The sequence below is a fragment of the Drosophila obscura genome, unplaced genomic scaffold (assembly GCF_018151105.1).
Source record: "Drosophila obscura isolate BZ-5 IFL unplaced genomic scaffold, ASM1815110v1 contig_87, whole genome shotgun sequence".
NCBI lineage: Eukaryota > Metazoa > Arthropoda > Insecta > Diptera > Drosophilidae > Drosophila > Drosophila obscura.
The window spans coordinates 2,659,850-2,679,586 of NW_024542880.1; the positions used below are offsets into that span (position 1 = coordinate 2,659,850).

The window sequence follows — 19,737 nt, forward strand, 5'->3', positions numbered from 1 at the left end:
AACAACGTCAGGATCGAGTCAATAACGGCCGCATTGGCCAAGATTGGCACACACCCGACGGTAACCGGATGGCTAGACAGCGTTCTCAGGAGCAGAACGATAAGCGCCAATCTAGGCTCCTCCTCGTCAGGAAAACGGTCACACGAGGTACTCCGCAAGGGGATCGGTGGAGAGGGTAAATTTCTGCCCACAATCAGTGACCTTCTGGAATCTGCACTGGGCACTACCGCCAGCTGGGCACGCCAGAACGGTTTGGGGGTCAATCCTCAAAAAACAGAACTGGTGCTGTTCTCACGAAGATATAAGATACCGAGTTTCAAACTACCAGCAATCGGTGGAACGACACTCGAGCTATCGAGCGAAGCCAAGTATCTTGGTGTCATCCTTGACTCCAAACTCTCCTGGAAGAGAAACACGGAGGAAAGGAAGAAAAAGGCAATGGCAGCTTTCTACACCTGTAGGAAGACTTTTGGACGAACATGGGGCTTACAGCCGCACATCATCCATTGGATGTATACAGCGGTAATAAGACCCATCCTGACATACGGAGGCATGGTATGGTGGGAAGCGGTTAACACCAAATCCCACCTGGAGAACCTCCGTAAAGTCCAACGGACAGCATGCCTTGGGGTCACCGGATCTCTCAAATCCACCCCACAGGCAGCTCTGGACACCATGTTAGGCCTGGAACCGATAGACCTTCATCTTAAGTGCAAGGCTGAGACAAGTGCCGCTAGGCTATTAGCCGCGCAGTTCTTCAAGCCATCGCCTTATGGCCACGCCACTATACTCCGTATGGAAGATAGTGGAACGGCCAGGTGGAGTGACTACTGTGTCTCAGAGTTCTCATGGAAAAGAAACTTTAAAGGACACATACCGGATAGGGGGAAATGGAAGAGTAACACTGTCCTGGGGCAGAACGAGCTCTCCATTTTCACCGACGGGTCAAAGACGGCCGAAGGGACAGGAGCTGGAATCTTCTCCGAAGAACTAGCAACCAACATATCCCTAAGACTACCAGACTGGTGCAGTGTATTCCAGGCGAAGATATATGCAGTATGGCAAGCGGCAAAGTTGGTATACACCTTGGAGATACCTCCGAGGAACATAGCAATCTGCGTTGACAGTCAAGCTGCCATCAAAGCCCTGGTATCCTGCAAGACCACAAGCAGACTCGTACGTGATACGGTGGACGCACTAAACCAGATCAGCGCGCACTCAATCACACTCACGTGGGTTCCGGGTCACACCGACATAGCGGGCAACGAGAGTGCGGACGAGTGTGCCAGAACTGGATCGGCCAAGCCAATGGCGGACGCAGTCAGCGACATAAGGAGACCACTACGAGACATCATCTCGCAGATGATGGGCCGAGCCAGAACGAGATCGGACATGAGGTGGAACACCACACCCAACTGTGAGATCTCTCGCTCGCTCTGGCCCCACTACGACCTTAAACGCACCAAGACTCTCCTAAGCTTCAGGAAGAGTCGGGTGCGAACACTGACGGGAGTTATAACGGGGCACTGTGTCATCGGCCGCATGGCCACAAGGTACAGACTGCCCCACCATGACTTCTGCCGCAGCTGCAGGGACGAGGAGGAAATAGAGAGCATCCAGCACCTTCTCTGCAACTGTCCTGCACTCATGGGGAGGCGTCACCGAATACTCGGTGGCGCCTTCTACGAAGATCTGGACAGCCTGGCAAACATGCCTCTAGAGATGCTGGTGCTCTTTATAGAGGCCTCGGGATGGTTCGCGAATCCTCCCTAGGCACCGGACAATATCCCGTGACGAGTGTGGGCATCAAAATGGGCAGACTTGCCTCCGAGTGACCTCGACTTCAGTCGAGCAGCCCTATAAACCTAACCTAACCTAACCTACGAATAACACTTATTTTTAATTTTTGAATAGAAATCAGAATTAAGAATTATTTTGAATTTATACTTTTAAAATCAAAACTAAGAATTATTATGATTTTTATAATAAAAATAAAAAATAAGAGTTATTTTTGATTTTTATTTTAAAAGTTGAAAATAAGAGTTATTCCGTAACTTTTATTTTAAAAGTTAAAAATAAAAGTTAAATTGATTATCCTTCGAACTGAGTGGTTTGTTATCATGAATGTATGTATATTCCTGATACTTTTCATGTCATACATCGCATGTCCTTCAAGGACGAATTTTAAGGATCTCACTATTTTCCTTTATATTTAGTTTTTAGCTTTCATAATATGTTGCAGTACCATGCGTTGCATTACTTTGCAAAAAAAAACGCAAACACCATATCCCAAAAATCCCAAACTCCCACTATAAAAGAAAGAAATGGGAATTACAACGAAATTGTGAGTTTATTCAATATTTATTCAGTTTTAAAAACATAAGTTGTTTTATAGAACTTGCGGAAAAATTGCAGCGCAAGTCCGATAGTATAAGTTTCAGTGCCGAAAATGCCCTTTCAACGCTGATTTGTGTTGCGGGAACACAATGTACGACCTTTGTCAATTCATATAAGCGGGGATATATATATATGTAGCTGTCGCCGCCATTGCTTGGGTCCTCGGGTATTCAACATAATCCTTGATAGGGCTCTGTTGCTGGCTGCCGCCTTCGAGTTCATGTAGGTCAGATGCTCTTGAAAACAGAGCCGTGTGTCCATCACGACGCCAAGGTACTTTATAGCCCGCTTTGATGACACCAGGGTGCCTGCCACCGTGATGTTGGCTGTCTCAACTTTCTTCCGGCTGGACACCAGCCCGACCAGCTCCAGCCACTGTTGAATGAGTGCAATCGTCTGGTTGCAAGTCGTCTCTACCGCGGTCAAGTCTTTGGCCACTACCAGGACAGCCACGTCGTCCGCAAAGCCCACCACATGCACTCCGAGGGGGAGTCTGAGTCGCAGTATGCCGTCGTTCATTGCGTTCCACAGCAAAGCGCCCAGTACCGACCCCTGCGGGATGCCTCCAGATACCTCGTAATGCTCCGTGCCGTCCTGGGTGTCGTACAAGAGAAGCCTTCCCTCGAAGTATCTTTGTACCATGCGCTGAAGGTACATGGGTGTGTTGAAGCTCCCTAACGCCCTCAAGATACAGCTCCATCTCGCCGTGTTGAACGCGTTCCTGATGTCCAGCGTGACCATTAGGCTGTACTCCTTGCAGCCGCCTTTTCACCGGGTGCCGGCTATTGCCCTAGATGCAATGTCTACCACCCTACCAACGGCGTCAGTCGTGGATCTGGCCTTGCGAAAACCGTATTGGTGCGGTGATAGATCGCCAGCATCCGCGATAGCTCGTTCAAGTCGTGAGCATACCACTTTCCGGGCGCAGGGAAAGGGCGAGTAGTAAGGCTCGATTCGGGATAGAATCCGGCCCAGGTGCCTTGTTAGGGCTTATGCTCCTGGTTGCGGTTGCTATTTCTTCGAGAGTCACCTCCTCGATTTGGGCCTGATTTGGTGGTGGGATTAGGCAGGGGGCTTCCACGAAGTGATCTGCCATGCGCGGAAAAAGCTCCTCCACGATGGATCTGGCTATGTCGGGGTCCGATGGGTGTGCTTGTTTTTGAGCGCACAGCTTTTTCGTCACCAGTTTGTATGCCCTACCCCACGGATTTGCTCAGCAGAGTCGCATAGCGTCAGAAAGCACTGGCGCTTGCTTTCCTTTATTGCGGCCTTGAGGGCCCCTCTGCATTCTCTAAAGGTAGCCTGCCATTGCGGAAAGGCCGTGCTACCCCGCGAGCGCTGGTAGCGGCATCGTGCGTGATTACATTCCCGGCGTAACTCGGCAATGCTCTCGTTTCACCAGAACACTGGTTTGTGGTGACGCCCGGAGTGCTTCCTCTGAGCCATGGTGGCTGTGCATGCTGCATCGATGTTCTCCATGACTTGGTTGGTCATGCACTCCGCATTGCCTCCGACACAAGGTTGGCCATCATTTCCGAAAACAGCGCCATGTTGAACCTATCCGCGCGGTAGCATTTCCATCTAGGCGCCTCTGCTACGACGCTAGTTGCCTGCTCGCCAATTTTGCAAATAATTGCCATGTGGTCACTTGCTGTGTAGGCGTTGCTGACCAGGGTGAGGTCGACGATCGATCCGGCTCCTGCCCTGGAGAAGGTATGTTGCACGCCCTGATTGAGGAGTGCTATATCGAGGGGTGCGATGATCTCCAGCAAGACCCTACCTCTCGCATTCGTTGAGACGCTTCCTCATTCCTCTGCCCACGCGTTGAAGTCGCCTCCGATAGCCACCGGGTGGTGATCTCTAACATTAGCCGCTAGGTTTCCTAGGATCCCTGTGAATTCGGCTAGTGACAGGCTTGGAGCGAGATAGACCCTGTATGTCCAGACCCTTCCAACTTTTGCGCATACGAATCCCACCTCAGAGCTTATGTTGGTGTTCTGAATGGGTGTGGCGTCGCAAAGCCATAGCGCGGCCTTTTTGGTGGCATTCAGTATGAATCCAGTAGACTCCCTTGGTCGGTATGGCTCTCTGAAGATGGCTAGGTCAACCGCCGTGTCCCTCACTGTTTGGCACAGCAGGTCTTGAGCCGCCGCACAGTGATTGAGGTTGAGCTGTAACAACTTCATCATTGGGGCGGCAAGCTGGACCCACCTTTGGATGCTGGGCATCGCTTGCTACCCGCGTAGTGATCCGTTTCCTTGCTCTTGTTAGGAGTGCAGATGAAGCAACGAAGATCGCTCTGGCAGTTTGCGGCTTTGTGACCGTTTGCGCCGCACCTGAGTCAGCATCCGGTACGATCCACCGCGCTCTTGCATCTGATTGCTACGTGTCCGAGCTCCAGACATCTATAGCAGCATCCACCTAAGTGGGACGACCAGGAAGCGTTACTCGAGGCCAGCCGGGGTTTTAACAAGACGTGGGCGGTGGGGACCTTAACCTACGAGCCATTTCAGCAGGGGTTCAGCCCGCCTATTCAGGTCGTAGAATGCCGACACCGTCATCCCAAAGTCCAATGCACATAAGGGGGGTTCCAGTTAGTCGTACGTCCATCAGGGCCTGCTGCGCTAATGGGTCCACTATAATATAATTGGCTCACTGGGGCTTCCAGCGAAGGCAGGGAATTTCTTCCCGACGTTTGTCGATGGGAGTTATACCGCCCCTTCTCGGTCGCCAGGGCCCCGTTCACGGGTACGCCGCCGTAGCGGTGGGGTTGGCAGGGAGTCAGTTCCACGACCCGTTGTGTACCAGCTGGCCCCAGGGTGCGCCGATAGTATCTAGAAGTTCACGGGGACCGTAGCCTACTTCTAGGATAGAAGACTTAGCGCTATCTGCCGGTAGCTAGTGAAGGCTGAGCCCTATGGTGCTGCGCCCTCTGTCGGTGGTTGGTGTCCCTGCCGTAACTACATGGCAGCGCCATCTGGCGACGGACAACTTCTACGCTGCATAATCTGGGGTTAGTATCGCCAATTGTGCAGGAGCCCTGGTTACTGCTCCGCACTAACTAAAACGAGAAGGAACGTGTTAGTCGTTTCTGGGGACACGACTCTACTTATACCCGTACTCAGTCAGTATATACATTATTGAGCTTATGATTTTTTAGAATTTTAGAAAAAAAAAAAAATTTTACATTTTACATTTTTTTGCTACATCTGCTATCTACATCTACATATACAATGTCTATTCTACATCTAACATGTAGATTGTACATGTTCCATTCATATTCTACATCTCCTCCGCTAGGGGTTGCTCGCGCACTGAACGCGGCAGAGTGTGCGAGCGAGAAGGAAAATGAGTTGCGTTGTCGTTGGAAGGAGGGGGAAGGGGAAGCAACTGAAAATTAATTTCTTCATTCTGGCTATAATTTTGATCCGATCTGATTCAGACTCGCCAGTCTAGTAGATATGGTCATTCTCTACGATACTGCATTTTTAGTTTTATCGTATCTTTAAAAATGTGCCTGCCACAGATTTTCGTCCTTTGTGTGGGCGGAAGGGGGCGGGGCGAAATTTTGAAATACACTTGTAGCAGTTTGATATCACATGAGTCTGGAAACCAAATTTGGTTGCCCTAGCTCTTATAGTCTCTGAGATCTAGGCGCTCAACAAGACGGACAGACAGACAGACGGACAGACAGACATGGCTATATCGACTCGGCTATTGATGCTGATCAAGAATAAATATACTTTATGGGGTCGGAAACGTTTCCTTCTCTGCGTTACACACATCCACTTTTACCACAAATCTAATATACCCCTTAACTCTTTTTTGAGTACGGGTATAAAAAGGTTATAGGAACGCAAAGACGTGTTGCCGTGCTCGCCTTAGTTTTTTAGCCAGTAGGCCAATTAGATTTTAAAATTCCGATTTGCGCATACGCACCGTGCTGGCAACTCCGCTGCTAAGCTCGGCAACTCCGTCGCCAACCATCTTGAGTCGAAGAGAGGATAGAAGAACTCTCCCCGGGAGCTACGTGGGTGCGGCCATATGTGTGCGTTTGAGTGGGACTCCACCCAAACGAAGAAGTTTCCCCACAAAGGAGTCTTTACCATGCGTGCTCGGCGGTATCCTTGGACTGCAACCTGTATTCCACGGGCCAGACCGACAGGCAGACGGTCCAGAGCGCTGGGGAGCGCGATCGCTGGGTTAGTGAATTTTCCTTCCACACTTAAGTGATTTACTGTTCACTCTGAGTTGCAGCCACAGGTTTCACTCAATGGCTGCCGCTATAGCCGTGGCTGAATAAAACGCCAAAAGCTTGGTTTGGAGGAAGCTTCAGCGTGGTCCCCGACCAGCCCAGGCAGCCTGAGCTGCTCCGCGACCGACCAGTCCACAATGCACCCCCGTCAGCTTCCGATGCGCCCCGGGACTCCACGCGGAAACGGACCGACGGCGGCACGCGTCCGTCTTAAGCTGCAGATCACTCACTCACTCTGCCCTGTGCAGTGCGCGACCGTTCGCAAAGGTTATGTAGAATCTATATTGTATGTATTGTATGTATAATCTACATTTCAGATGTAGAACAAACATTTTAGATGTAGATGTGAGATGTAGCAAAACAATATTAAATGTAAAATATTTTAAAATTCTACATAAATCATAAGCTCACAAATTTATATACTGACTGAGTACGGGTATAAAAGTAGAGTCGCGTCCAAAGAAGCGACTCAAACGTTCCTTCTCATTTTTTTTTCTACGGCCGAGTTTTTTTAGAGAATTAAAAAAAAAATGTATATTTAGATAAAAACACTAATGCGTTACAGCTTACGGTCTGCGAAATATTAAGCTTTGAAATGCAAATATTATGATTTTTATGCGGTATTTTTTCAAAATTTGTACTTTAAAAACTTGGGAAAAGTCGAAATAAAATAATATCTTTTGTCTATATTTTTTGGATATAAGTGCATTGCGTCGTTACAAGTATCATCAACATCTATGGAGAAACGGTTGAGCCAAAACTGGTTGACCAACCCTACGAAAATCACATTTTACCGTTTGGAACGTTGCTTGCGCAACGTTTTGGGCACTTTAATAACTTTTACTTAATCTTCAGCACGGATGTCCACAAAAAATAAAAGGTTTAAAAGAAAATAGTACCAACTTTCACAGGATTTTTGATCCATGACCGTAGCCTCTTTGAAATATATACAGTTGTGTTCAATGAAATAGTAGTGCCGCACCTCATTACTTTCAAAACCCTTTTTGAGATATTTCTAGTCTTTCAAATTAAAAAGTGATACCTTTACGGAAAGCCTGGAATGTAAGCATTAGAAACTTGAAGAAACCCCATTACATTTTCATTCTATCTTCTTGTTATTTATGACTTTAGACAACTACCCATGATATCTGCTGTTCAATGAAATAGTAGTGCTGGGTTAAATTAATTTTTAAAAATTAAAAAACAAAGTAAATTAATTTAAATAAGTCACCACCCGTAAGCTCAATTTGGTTATTGAATAATTTGATGAAAGAAAGTTTTGGACATAGCGGTACTTTTGATTTTGAGGCGTTGAAGAAATCATTGCTCGGTCCAGAAGAGGAGACCTAAGAGTTAGACTAAAAACTTAAGGCAGGAGGCATAATGGGATTGAAAACTAAGTTGTAGGCACTCTCACTATTGTATTTAACCCAATTAACTAAAAGAAGTAGACTGGAAATCGATTTTGTATGCGAAAAACTTATTTTTTAGAGGATGGTCGGCGATGGTCGAAGGCAAGACCAGGCCTTTAATATCCTCAAAAATTATGAAAACAACTTTAAATCGCTCTGTCAATGATGTGACAGTTCTTAGACGGTCTTTTATACATTATTTGAATGCAAGAAGTCCCAGAAAGCTCCGCGTTTGGATACATAGTACATAGGTGAACGACTTCAGTTTGGAAAAACGCATGTGGTCTGGCCTGTGTTCACAGTGACAAAAATGCTTTTAACTGATGATAGTAGAGTTGTATTATATGGTAAGAAAAACTCAAAAGATTATGTTTGGCATCCACAAACATAAATCCGATTACCACCTAAAATCATGAAAAATATAGCATTGGGCAAGCTAGGCTGAGCCCTATGGGGCCCAGCTCATATAAGCTAGTACTTTCTAGCCTGGCGTTTGAGTATATTATGGTTTTGAGCGAAACTGTGTATTTAGGCATACTTTAGAATACATTACATTCATATTACAGTTGAAAAATTCATGTTAAAAGGATCTTTTAACAGGATAACGACTTAAAATACCCAGAAAAGCTCGCTAGGAATTGATTTTTATCGGAAAAGATCGACGTTTTTTCATGGCCAACTGTCCAACTGGATATAAATCTCATCGAAATCTTATGCTGGAATACCAAATACATTGTTGACACTGCAAATCCGTGAACCAGAGCCAAGTTTTATCAAGTGGTTCATGGATTATTGACTCAAATCCTATTGAAGCGTTGGCAAGAGATCAATGACCCATATCCGGCCGGTGCAAGTTCGCAATGAAAACCAAATTGATTAAAAACTAAATATTAAAGCTCAAGAAACATGAAGAACATGAAATATATGTTTTTATTTGAGTTTCGTTGTTTTTTTCAATGTTCTAAAAAAACACTACTATTTCATTGAACAGCATATTTCATGGGTATTCGGCTTATGTCATGTAAAACAAGAAGATGGAACTCAAATGTATGGATATTCCTTCGGTTTTCTATTGCTAACAGTCCGTTCTATTTAAAAAGGTATAATTTGTTAAATTTGGATATCTGGAAGTGTCTCAGAGAGTTTTGAAAGTGATGAGGTGCGGCACTACTATTTCATTGAACACAACTGTATGTGTTCATCATCAATATTTACAGTCCGTCGAATGTAGTTCTCTTACCATTATTTAAATAATAAATGTTCTTCTTGCTGCAGCTATTGTGATGCATGAACAAAATTTATTTCACTTTAATTTTAGTTTATTAAGAAATATTCAAAAAATTTATTTTAATAGTGCGAAATTAATTTTAGAAAACAAAGGAAAATTACTTTGCTATCAATAAAAAGAATTTTGAAATACAGGCGCCCTTAAATAAATATTTTAGCGCAACCCTTTTCACGATACACTATTTATAAATCTTATTCCCTTAATATAAAAAAAAAATTGAACTGATTCATTAGATTTGTGATTCACTTTTGTTTTTCAAAGTTAAGTGAGCGTGGGACACACGAAAGATTTTTAAGACATGCGTACGCTTGTTCCTCCATAAATAGTTGATCTTTGGTTTTGCCACACGCTACTCGAGCCCATTTTGGATCGATGATATGATCATACGATGACAGACCAGAGGTCTTATATTTACTACGACTGATGTATGGTCTGTTCTCCTTCCTGCCTTCATCGAAAGGAAGATCTTGTTCACTACAAAGCGTATCCTTCATAATACTACTTGGAGATGTAAGGAATTTGCTAGGCGTCTCAGTTTCGAACGGTTGGATCTTTTTAGTAAATCCACCATTTGGCAGATGGTTGGCGGTCCACGTGGAAAGTAAAGATTTCCTTGCACGTTTTGGAGGTGGTGACTGTGTTGCCCTTACTTTTTCGGTTTCAATACTAGGCGAACTATTTTGTACATTTTTTTTTATATTGCCACCACTAACTCTTTTGTTGTTTTGCACAGTTTGTACAATTTCTGAATCGTTTAGTTGTTCTTCATGAATTATTTCTGCCAGGTCTTCGGCAAGGCTAGACGGGCTAGACGGCTCGTATCGTCGACCATCACGTTTCTTGCCAATTTCAGCAAGAGCATTTTTAAACGGAGTGGGTGTTCGTGGGCCTATTTTACCTTAAATTTACAAAGAAAAGACGAAAACGTTAAGCTATTTCATTGAACTGCATACATTTGGTCGATTTACTCACTCTTATGTGGCGTTTCAATAGAGCCTGTTTCCAATTCTTTCTTGACCTCTATTCCCAAAGCATTGTATACCTTAATGACAGGCGTGCTTGCGCGCAAATTCATGTCTTCAAATGTTGTTAGACATGGAGATTTGAGAAATCGGCTGGGGGAGAACGGTAATGCTTTTATGGGAGTTATAACGGGTGAATCCGGCTGTCTAGGCTTGTCTTCATCAAAGGAAAAATCAATCAATGGACCAGCTAGTATATTCGATTCGGGAATGTGTTTACGAGACCGTTTCAAGATATTCGGTGTTTGTCGCTGTAGGGGAATTGTTAGACATTTACCAACTGGATGTTGCATGTTAATAGCTGAGTAGCGAATAAGCGGCTCAGTTCCAGCAGAATCCACCATCTCGCTAAGCTCAGCTGTTCTATTTCTGTTACACATGATTCCATTATCTATAGATTGAGATTTATTTTCTATTTTTGGTGAAAGTCTGTTATGTAGCAATTGAGATTGCATTTTACTGATACCACCAGATTTGATTAATGTAATTAGATGTGTTCGAGAGCTTTTTAAATCACTTCCAGTAGCATTAACCGATCTGCGCTGGGCATCATATTTACGTCGCATTGTCGAGTTCCAGTGATTTTTTATTGCATTATCAGTGCGTCCAGGCAGAAGTTTTGCAATTTTGGCCCATTGGTTTCCTAGTTGAATGTGAGCTTGATAAATAATCGTATCTTCCTCTTCAGTCCAAGCTGTTTTCTTTATATTCGGATTAAGATGATTGTGCCATCGTTCTCGACATTGCTTGCCAATTCGTCCATTTAGATATCGAGCAATCAAAGTCCATTTTTTGGGTCCGAAACTTCGCACGAGCTCAATAACCTTTTCGTCTTCGTCACGTGTCCATGGCCCTTTAATTAGTTCTGGATTCAAGACCTTGGCCCAACGTTGCTGCACCTGCTGCTCAAGTCGGTCTTTAAAGTGTGGCCCAATAATCTCCCAACGTTCGCCATGTTGCTCAACTAACGCTTTGAGCAAAACATCTTCCGATTTTGACCACCGCTTTCCAAATCCGTAATTCGGATGTCCAGAACCATTATTGTTGGCAGATTTTATTTGAGTTTCCTTCAGATGCTGTTCCGTATTATCTGATAAAGATTCCTTGCCTGTTTTACATTTTATTGCCAAAGATAATAGGTAATGGTCTGAAGAAGCATTGATGCTTGCATTCACAGCGCCAGTATCGTTTAAATCTGAAACGCCTGCTTGACCCACTGTTGTAGTTGTGCTTTGGACTTCATAGTTATCCGAATATTCAGACTCTTCTGATTCTTCAAAATTTTGATCAGAATCTAACAAGTTTTCTACATGCTCACTGATTGAATTCGCCATTCTAGCGACTTATGTCATTTAATTTTGCTTCCGGGGTGAACAATAGTGAAAGGCTTCTGGATGCACTTTCTCGGCACGTAAATAATAATGGACGTCGCGTAAGCAGTATAAACACTTGGCACAACCTCCTTGATTCTGACTGTGGTAAAACGTGTAATGTGAACAAATGTCACTAAAAGTGTTGTACTTAAATTTCTCACAGCACGTCAAGCACTGAACCAGCTGGCCTTGTAGGCTGTAATCAACGCGTAAAATTGGATGCGTCGCATCACTTTCTGTGTGATCCAAACGTTCTTTTATTTTTATATTTCCGAGTTGATTACAGCAGTTAGATTTATGTTTAAGATCACAGTGCTGGGGCCTATTTACAGACATGCTCATCCATTTAAAATTGCAAACGCTTCATTCTGCAACCTTTATGAAAGCTACAGACAAAAGATATTATAATACTAAAATATATTTTCCAACTCGAAGATATTTTGTTCAGTTTTCTTCGTAAACGTTAAAAAGAATATATATGAATTGCAAAGTGGTTAGACATCTTTGAGGCGTCGATTTAAATTGCCTATCGATAAACATATATAGATTAACTCAATTTTGGAATGGTGAAAGAGTAACACTATTGAGAGTACCCACGATTATTTTAACTATATACAGCCGTGCTCATGACTTTAGGAATAATTGCAACTACGACTGTACAACTTTTCGTTCGTTCTCGTAAGCTTTAAAGCGAACAACTGACTGAGGTTTTGCTAAATGAGAACCTCACTTCGATACAGGATTATTATTATTACAGAGCATGCATTTAAAGTTTAATAGGCTCTTCACAGTAAGCCCATCTTGATGAAACGTTGGGAAATTGTGACAATTATGAAACTCCTGTTCACACTGGCACCCTCCCCCATCCACCATAGAAAACCAGCTGGATTATAATTATAATTATAATTTGGAACGACAGCGGATACGTTCAACAGCAACATAACATGTCGCAAAAGTTAATAGTGTTGTTACAAATGAATTAATGAGTCAAAAATTAATGAATTCGATGAGGCGTAGATATGTAAGTAATAGCAAGTGCTCATGTGGTGGCTTGGAGATACCACGAAGAAGGAGGGACGTAATATGGAGAGCTTTCCAGTACTGAGGTGTGATGCTCGCACTTTTACGATCATATTTATGTTGTTGGCCGATCAGCTTAACAGTAAGATACAAAGTTATTTACGGCTGTGGTCGAAGCTTATTAATTTATTCAATGCTGTTTCGATTAATGATCTGTTAAGACAAAAACATTTAAAATCAAGAAGATTAAGCTAAGTCCTAAAGCTTCCTCGTCTCTCGGTGGCGACGAAGTTACTGGCCTTAGTCAGCTGAATAAGTTCTTGCCCAATCGCAAGAACCCAGTGGCCAATTGCTCACCTCCGCTACCGAGTGTTAGCTTGTACATGAATGATATGTTCGATTCCAGCCGCCTTCATGGACTGCGCCATATACATATGAAAATGGGATTTCTTCCGAGGACCCTGCAAATCCTCAATACTCTCCTGCCAAATATCAATCAAAATATTCCGTATTTCAGTTATTTATGCATGCTCGATACAACGTTACTTTTTGGACTCCCTTAAAAATTCCTAAGTTCTGTTTATAACCTTTTTGCAACTTCCAGAAGATATTTCAAAGTCCGCTTCGGTGGGGTGATTTGGTCGCAGAAATAATGCTATAGCCTCAGTAAGATCTGTCCTGGATATCATAGCATCATAATATTAATTCTAAATTGTTAGTTTTTGAGCGTTATTATTTTCAATATGTTTACTTCAGAAACTCAGAAAAAGTTGACTAAAATTATATCCTCTGTCTTTATATAGGTGTATTAATTACGCGTTGTTTAAGGTATCGCATATAAAAATCTTTGTATGAGCGGCTGAGCTAAACTTGTTTGGCCAATCCTCCGAAAATCACATTTTACCGTTAGCTTGGTCAGCTTCGAACAGCGAACGCACGTGCTTCTATTCACTACGCTTTTTAAGTAACTTTAATTAACGTAATAGCACCCAAAATAATCAATTTACAAATGAATCAGTCAAAGTTACATTAGAATTAATTTATTCTGTGGCAGTCTTTAAGCTGCAAAATATCAGCTACAAAGCAAGAAAATAGCATATAAACTTTATTGCACTGTGTGTTTGTTGCAAACAAATTGCATCCCATGTCCGGGAAGCAGAGCAGCGCATCCTCAACAGCCATATGGCTTGGACTCGATCGCTGGTGAGGTCAAGCATATAGGTGCCCGAGTTATAAACTTGGAGCAGGAGGTGGTTGATCTTCGCTCTCAGAGAGACTGACTGGGTGAGCGGGTAAAAAAGCTGGACCAGGAGGTTGCGGATTTGCGCGCACTGGGAGAGAGAGTGTGAGGCATAAAGCGAGACAGACGGCCGAACACATGGCAGCTAGCGCGAGCAAACTGCGTTTACACGGGGTTCCCTACGTGGACGGAGAAAATTTAAGATCGATATTTAACATGCTCTGTTTTAATCTCCAGCTGACTCCACCATCAAGAATCCGGGATGTTTTCAGGGCCCATAAAACTCAAAAATGTAACATGGATAACAATAACTGAAGCTGTAATTTAAGTATGTCAACGAGCAGCTTTAATGAAAGCATAACCTCATATTCATAGAGGCTATGAGAATGAAGAAGGCGTCTTAAATAGCTTTCGCTCTTAATCACATACTCTTCGTTTTATTGGTTAGGTTATTTATATCATTAATTAATCATAATATCCTTTACTTAAATTGAATTCATTGTTCTTCAGATATTGAGATTATAATTATCAGGGGTGCCACAGAAATCACTAGTGAAATGGCAAACCGCGCAGAGGATTTCCGCTTAAAAATTTCCGCCGTGGCACAGAATTCCGAGCGATTTCATTTTTCTTAGCATTTTCACAAACCAAATTCGAACTAAGGCTAGGGTTGACACCTTTCAAGATTCAATTCGAATAGGGTTTATTTTACAGTTTTATTGATTTTATCATATCAAAACAATTGGTTTTTAAATTTATTTCCTTTTATGATATAAAATAATTGATTTTTCAAAGCTGTACTTTTATAATTTCAAAGCAAAAAAACATCCCATATCGAGCGAGTCAAACAAAACAATGTACTCGGAAACTCTAACAGTTGTCTGGCAACTCTCCGTGAACGGCAGCAATCAGCTGCTCAAAACAAACACACATCTGCATTTTACGGTAAACTTAATTAAAATGCTTTTACCGAGAATGTTGGCCATCGAAGAACTACGGAGGCAACATATTAGAATACAAACCTTGCAGCGCAGGCTTCTCAGATGCGCATCGGACTCGTTTTCACGTTCAGACGTCACGTATGTGGTTTTTGTGATTGTCTTCTCAAACTACTGCTAATTTAGTTCATTACAATTACCAGTTTTTGGTATAATTGCAGACCCATGGCAGCACAAATAGAAGCATAGCGATTCTTTTTGTGATGCCATGGGTCTGCAATTAGCCGATCAGGCGTTTTTGACATAAATGCAATGGCAATAATGGTTTGTTAGTTCTGTTTTGGCATTTTGAAGCAATGCCACCTGGTAGAACTACAAATGACTCAAATGTTTTCACAATTTGCACAAGAAGTTTGATGTAAAGAAGTTTTACTACAATGAGCTATTTTTTGTAATGCTTAATTAAAGAAAAACAGAATGCTTTCAATACAATTAATATTAAATATATTGCTCCGAATTCGACTTAAAAAAGGTGGCATTACTGTATTAACTTCGAAAGTCCGAATCGCCCTAGGTGGCCACCTCGCTCTGCAGCGGATTGAGAGCGGAATCGTTAAGTGAAAATTCAGTCAGCGGATTGAATAGTGATTTACTAAAATGTTTATTTTATTAACTCAACATGTGCAATGTTAAATTATTTGGATGAGGGTTAACCACCAATTGAACAACCTTTATGGGGAAAGTAAGATTCGAATAGTTTTAGGTGTGTTTTATGGGTGTATTTTATTAAATCGCTGGATAAATTGTGAGCGATTTTGGTTCCGCTGAAAAGTCGGTGTGTGGCACGGCGGAATGGAATTGAGGTGATTTTCCAGCGGAAGTGATTGCTGTGGCACCCCTGTATAATTATAATATAATTTCCCAATTTAAAAATGAATGGTGATATACACTACTCTACAAAATCGAACTTTTTTTCCTCAAGGAACCAAACCGACTTTTTCTGATAGATTTAAGACTTTAAAATTAAAAAAAAATTATGTTTTTTCTATGGCAGAACTTTTTTTGACAAGTTTTGGAAATCTGTTATTTTTTTTAAAGATTTTTTTAGATGTAGCACCTAGTTTTTTACATAACTTACATTGGGTTATAATGAACTTTGCCATTCTCACTCTGCCATTTTGCCACTTTGCCATTTCCCAAACGGTAAGCTGAAATCACAAATTGTATGGGTCAAATTTATAGATGCATCAATAAGCTTTTCAGACTGGCATCGCCCATGCTGTTAATATGAAGGAAACATATAAAGCAATGGCTAAATTGTTTGAAAATATAAAATATAAAGAACACCAGTGGAAAATCGCGTGTGACCTAAAAGTCGTAACCATGTTAACGGGATTGCAATGTGGTTACACAAAATACTGCTGCTTCCTGTGCATATGGGATGGTAGAGCTAGAACTGAGCATTACTCAAGGAAACTCTGGCGAAGACAGGAGGAAAATACATTGGAAAATTACAACATACAAAATGCAGCTCTCGTCAAGTTTGAAGATGTTATACCACCATTTACCACCATTACATATTAAGCTGGGACTAATAAAAAATTGTGTTAAAGCAGTGGATAAGAAGGTTAATCAATGAGTTCCGAAAAACTGTTTTTCCATGTCTATCGCTGGCAAAAGTGAAAGAAGGAGTATTTGATGGTCCCCAAGTCGAACACTACTAACTCATTCCAACAAACTTTCTTGGAAACAGCAAGTCTGATGATTATGTTAATATCGTCCAAGAGCTAATTAAGAAGTATAAAAAACACGGGGAAAATATGTCACTACAAGTCCATTTCCTGCACTCCCACTTGGACTTTTTTCCGACAAACCTAGGCGACGTTAGTGATGAACACGGAGAGAGATTTCATCAACAATTAAAAGCTATGGAACAACGTTATCAAGGTGTTTGGAATGAGAATATGTTGGCCGACTATGTGTGGACTCTCATAAGGGTATCTGATTCTGACAAAGGAAGAGAGCTAGAAAACTTGAATTATTTTAAGAACAGTAACAAGCAGTAAAAAAACTTTATCACATACGTTTAAAAGCCTTTAGCAACATAACAACGTATTTTGTACCTCTCAAAAACATTTAATGCCAAAGGAACACGTTCAGGTACCAAAAATTCAACCCCACTTCGTTTGCTTTGTTCCCAATTGGCAGTTGGGCCTTCCAAAAAGTATTTTTTGTCTATTTTTTTTATTGTTTTAGGGTTGGTTAACGAAATATAGCTCCAGTCGCTCCATAGATCTTAATAAACAATACCTTAAACGACGCCTAATTACACTGGTCAACACGATTTTTCCTCAAGGAACAAAACCAACTTTTTATTAAAGATTTGGGGCTTAGAAATGGTTTGATGATATTTTTTTTTTTCTATGGCAGAACTTTTTTTTTTTAATTTTTGAAAACGTATTTTTTTTTTAAAGCTTTTTTCATAGGTAGCGATAGTTTTTTTCACATAACTTTAGTATCTTACGTCTGGTTGTAAAGAACTTTGCTATTTTGAAAAGGAAATTAAAACAGCTAGAAGTTAAACTCAAATACTTTGTGATTTCAGCTTACCGTCTGGGGATATAAAGCATTGAAATGCAAAAATGATGATTTTTTGTGCGGTATTTTTTACGAAATTTTGACATTTCAATGCTTTATATTTCCCAGACGGTAAGCTGAAATCACAAAGTATTTGGGTCAGCTTCTTGCTGTTTTAATTACCTTTTCAAAATAGCAAAGTCTGTACAACCAGACGTAAGATACTAAAGTTATGTGAAAAAACTATCGCTACCTCTGAAAAAAGCTTAAAAAAAAATACCAGACTTCAAAAATTCTTCAAAAAAAAAGTTCTGCCATAGAAAAAAAACCATAATTCTTTAAAAAATTTTAAAGCCCCATATCTATCAGAAAAAGTCGGTTTGGATCCTTGAGGAAAAAAAAGTTCGGTTTTGTCGAGTAGTGTTATCTATATATCTAAAACTAAAAATGCATGTAAAGAATAATTTTTTTTTCGACATTTCCTGAGCTTTTTAAGTCAAAAAATACTACAAAAAAATTATGAAATTTGAATTTGAAAGCTTAATATCTTCCAGGCGTTAAGCCGCATCTACAAAGTGTCTGGGTTGGATTTATAGCTGCACTTGAGAACTGCGAAGTTCTATGCAACTAGATATAAGATACTTAAGTTATTTGAAAAATAGAAGCACTACCTCGGAAATAAACAAAAAAAAACTGAACCATAATAAAAACCATAATTCTTTAAAAATTTTAAATCCCGAAATCTATCAGTAAAAGTAATTTTGGGCCACAGCGGAAATGTCGTAATTTAATGTTAAATGTAAACAACCAAGTGAATGTCCCACTGAATATTGTAACGAACTGTTTCTGTCCGTATGAATCAGCGAGGCTGGCGCAGCGGCCGACGGGCTCGTTGCAACAAATTTGTATGTTGCCTCATAGACAAGACAGAACGCACGGGTGGATTTAGTTACAGCCTATACATACTTTATTGGTATCTTATACTTAATGGATCCTACTTCCTAGATAACAGTGAATTGTTTCTAGTATTTTACGCTCTCGCGCCAGGTCTGTGGCCTCAGGTTCCTCGTTGGTGCGGGGGTTATGCGTCCGACCTGGCTCGCGCCTGATCTATGCACACAACTCCGCACACACCGGTTCTCTATCGACAGCCTTGGCGATACAGCGTTACCTCTTGGCATTCTTTTGGCACCTCGCAGACCGTGTTCCCTTCGCTGGGCTTCGTACTGCTGACTGTTGGTAGGGTCACTTTGATCCTTCCTGGGACTCTCTCGTTGAGTCTGCTTTTCCCGTTGGCTATCCCGCACTCGCTTTGATCCACGTCTTTGCTTGTGACTCGCACTCTACTGACTGTCCTCTTCTGCTGTTGCCGGGCTCCTCTTATACCCTCGCCTCGACGCTGGCATCCGTGCCTCTGCCTAGCAACACAACAACGTGGGTCGCCATTAATTTTCCATCGGCTTCTCCACTTGTTTCCACCCTGTTCTTAATGGGACCGGGCTGATGGCGTGATCTCATGTCCAAATATGGTGATGCGCTGGACCACTGCCGGTCCGCTCCCGATATTCCTGGCCTGACGCGAGCGCCGCTCCTTACGTGCTCCTCCATTTCCGACTCTCTCCACGGGACCGGGCCGGTGGCGTGATCTCATGTCCATGTATGGTCATGTGCTGGACCACTGCCGCTCTAACGGGACCGGCTCTCGGCTTAATCGCACCATCTTCTGAATTCGCTGTGAACTCTCTAAATTTCAGTGTTATACACGGACATTATTCTGGCCGGCATTTTAATAGCAATCTCTTGAAAGCAGTGGCATAGTTAGGTAAGAAAGGGACCCGATGCAAAAAAAAAAATTGGGCCCCAACTAAAGTCAGATACTATATCATTAAGAGGGTTTTGTGTGAGTTTTATAGATTAATAATATTGGCATTAGGCTATGAGGTAACTCGAATTCTTTATTTGAAAATGTATGTGTTCAAAAAACTTTATTCTACATTTAATAAAGTTTAACTTTTTATTTAAGCTTCGAACAAACTCGAATTTTTCTGATAGATTAAATTTGTATAGCCGTACTCAAAAAGAGCTAAGGGGTACATTCGATTTTTGGTAAAAGTGGATTTGTGTAACGCAGAGAAGGAATCGTTTCTAACCCCATAAAGTATATATATTATTGATCAGCATCAATAGCCGAGTCGATAGAGCCATGTCTGTCTGT

General features: G+C 41.9%; 2 protein-coding genes across 2 annotated transcripts; both read right to left on the bottom strand.

Annotated features, from left to right (window-relative positions):
* Positions 1–9,395: 9,395 nt before the first annotated feature.
* LOC111081715 (myb protein) lies at positions 9,396–11,708 on the bottom strand. Its single transcript, XM_022377852.2, has 2 exons — positions 10,325–11,708; positions 9,396–10,250 (listed from the first exon to the last, which is right to left on the bottom strand). Exons 1-2 carry the CDS (start codon positions 11,706–11,708, stop codon positions 9,595–9,597), a joined length of 2,040 nt encoding a protein of 679 aa, XP_022233544.2. The 3' UTR covers positions 9,396–9,594.
* Positions 11,709–11,726: 18 nt separating this feature from the next.
* On the bottom strand, positions 11,727–12,252 carry LOC121405241. Its single transcript, XM_041595863.1, has one exon. The coding sequence runs from the start codon at positions 12,087–12,089 to the stop codon at positions 11,727–11,729; it is 363 nt and encodes a 120-aa protein (XP_041451797.1). The 5' UTR covers positions 12,090–12,252.
* Between the last annotated feature and the right edge of the window lie 7,485 nt (positions 12,253–19,737).

Excerpts from the sequence above, each read along its gene's own strand:
- LOC111081715 (XM_022377852.2), bottom strand. The coding sequence starts at position 11,708 with ATGGCGAATTCAATCAGTGAGCATGTAGAAAACTTGTTAGATTCTGAT. Across the intron at positions 10,251-10,324 it reads TATTGAAACGCCACATAAGA|GTAAAATAGGCCCACGAACA; the intron begins GTGAGTAAATCG and ends TGTAAATTTAAG.
- LOC121405241 (XM_041595863.1), bottom strand. The coding sequence starts at position 12,089 with ATGAGCATGTCTGTAAATAGGCCCCAGCACTGTGATCTTAAACATAAA.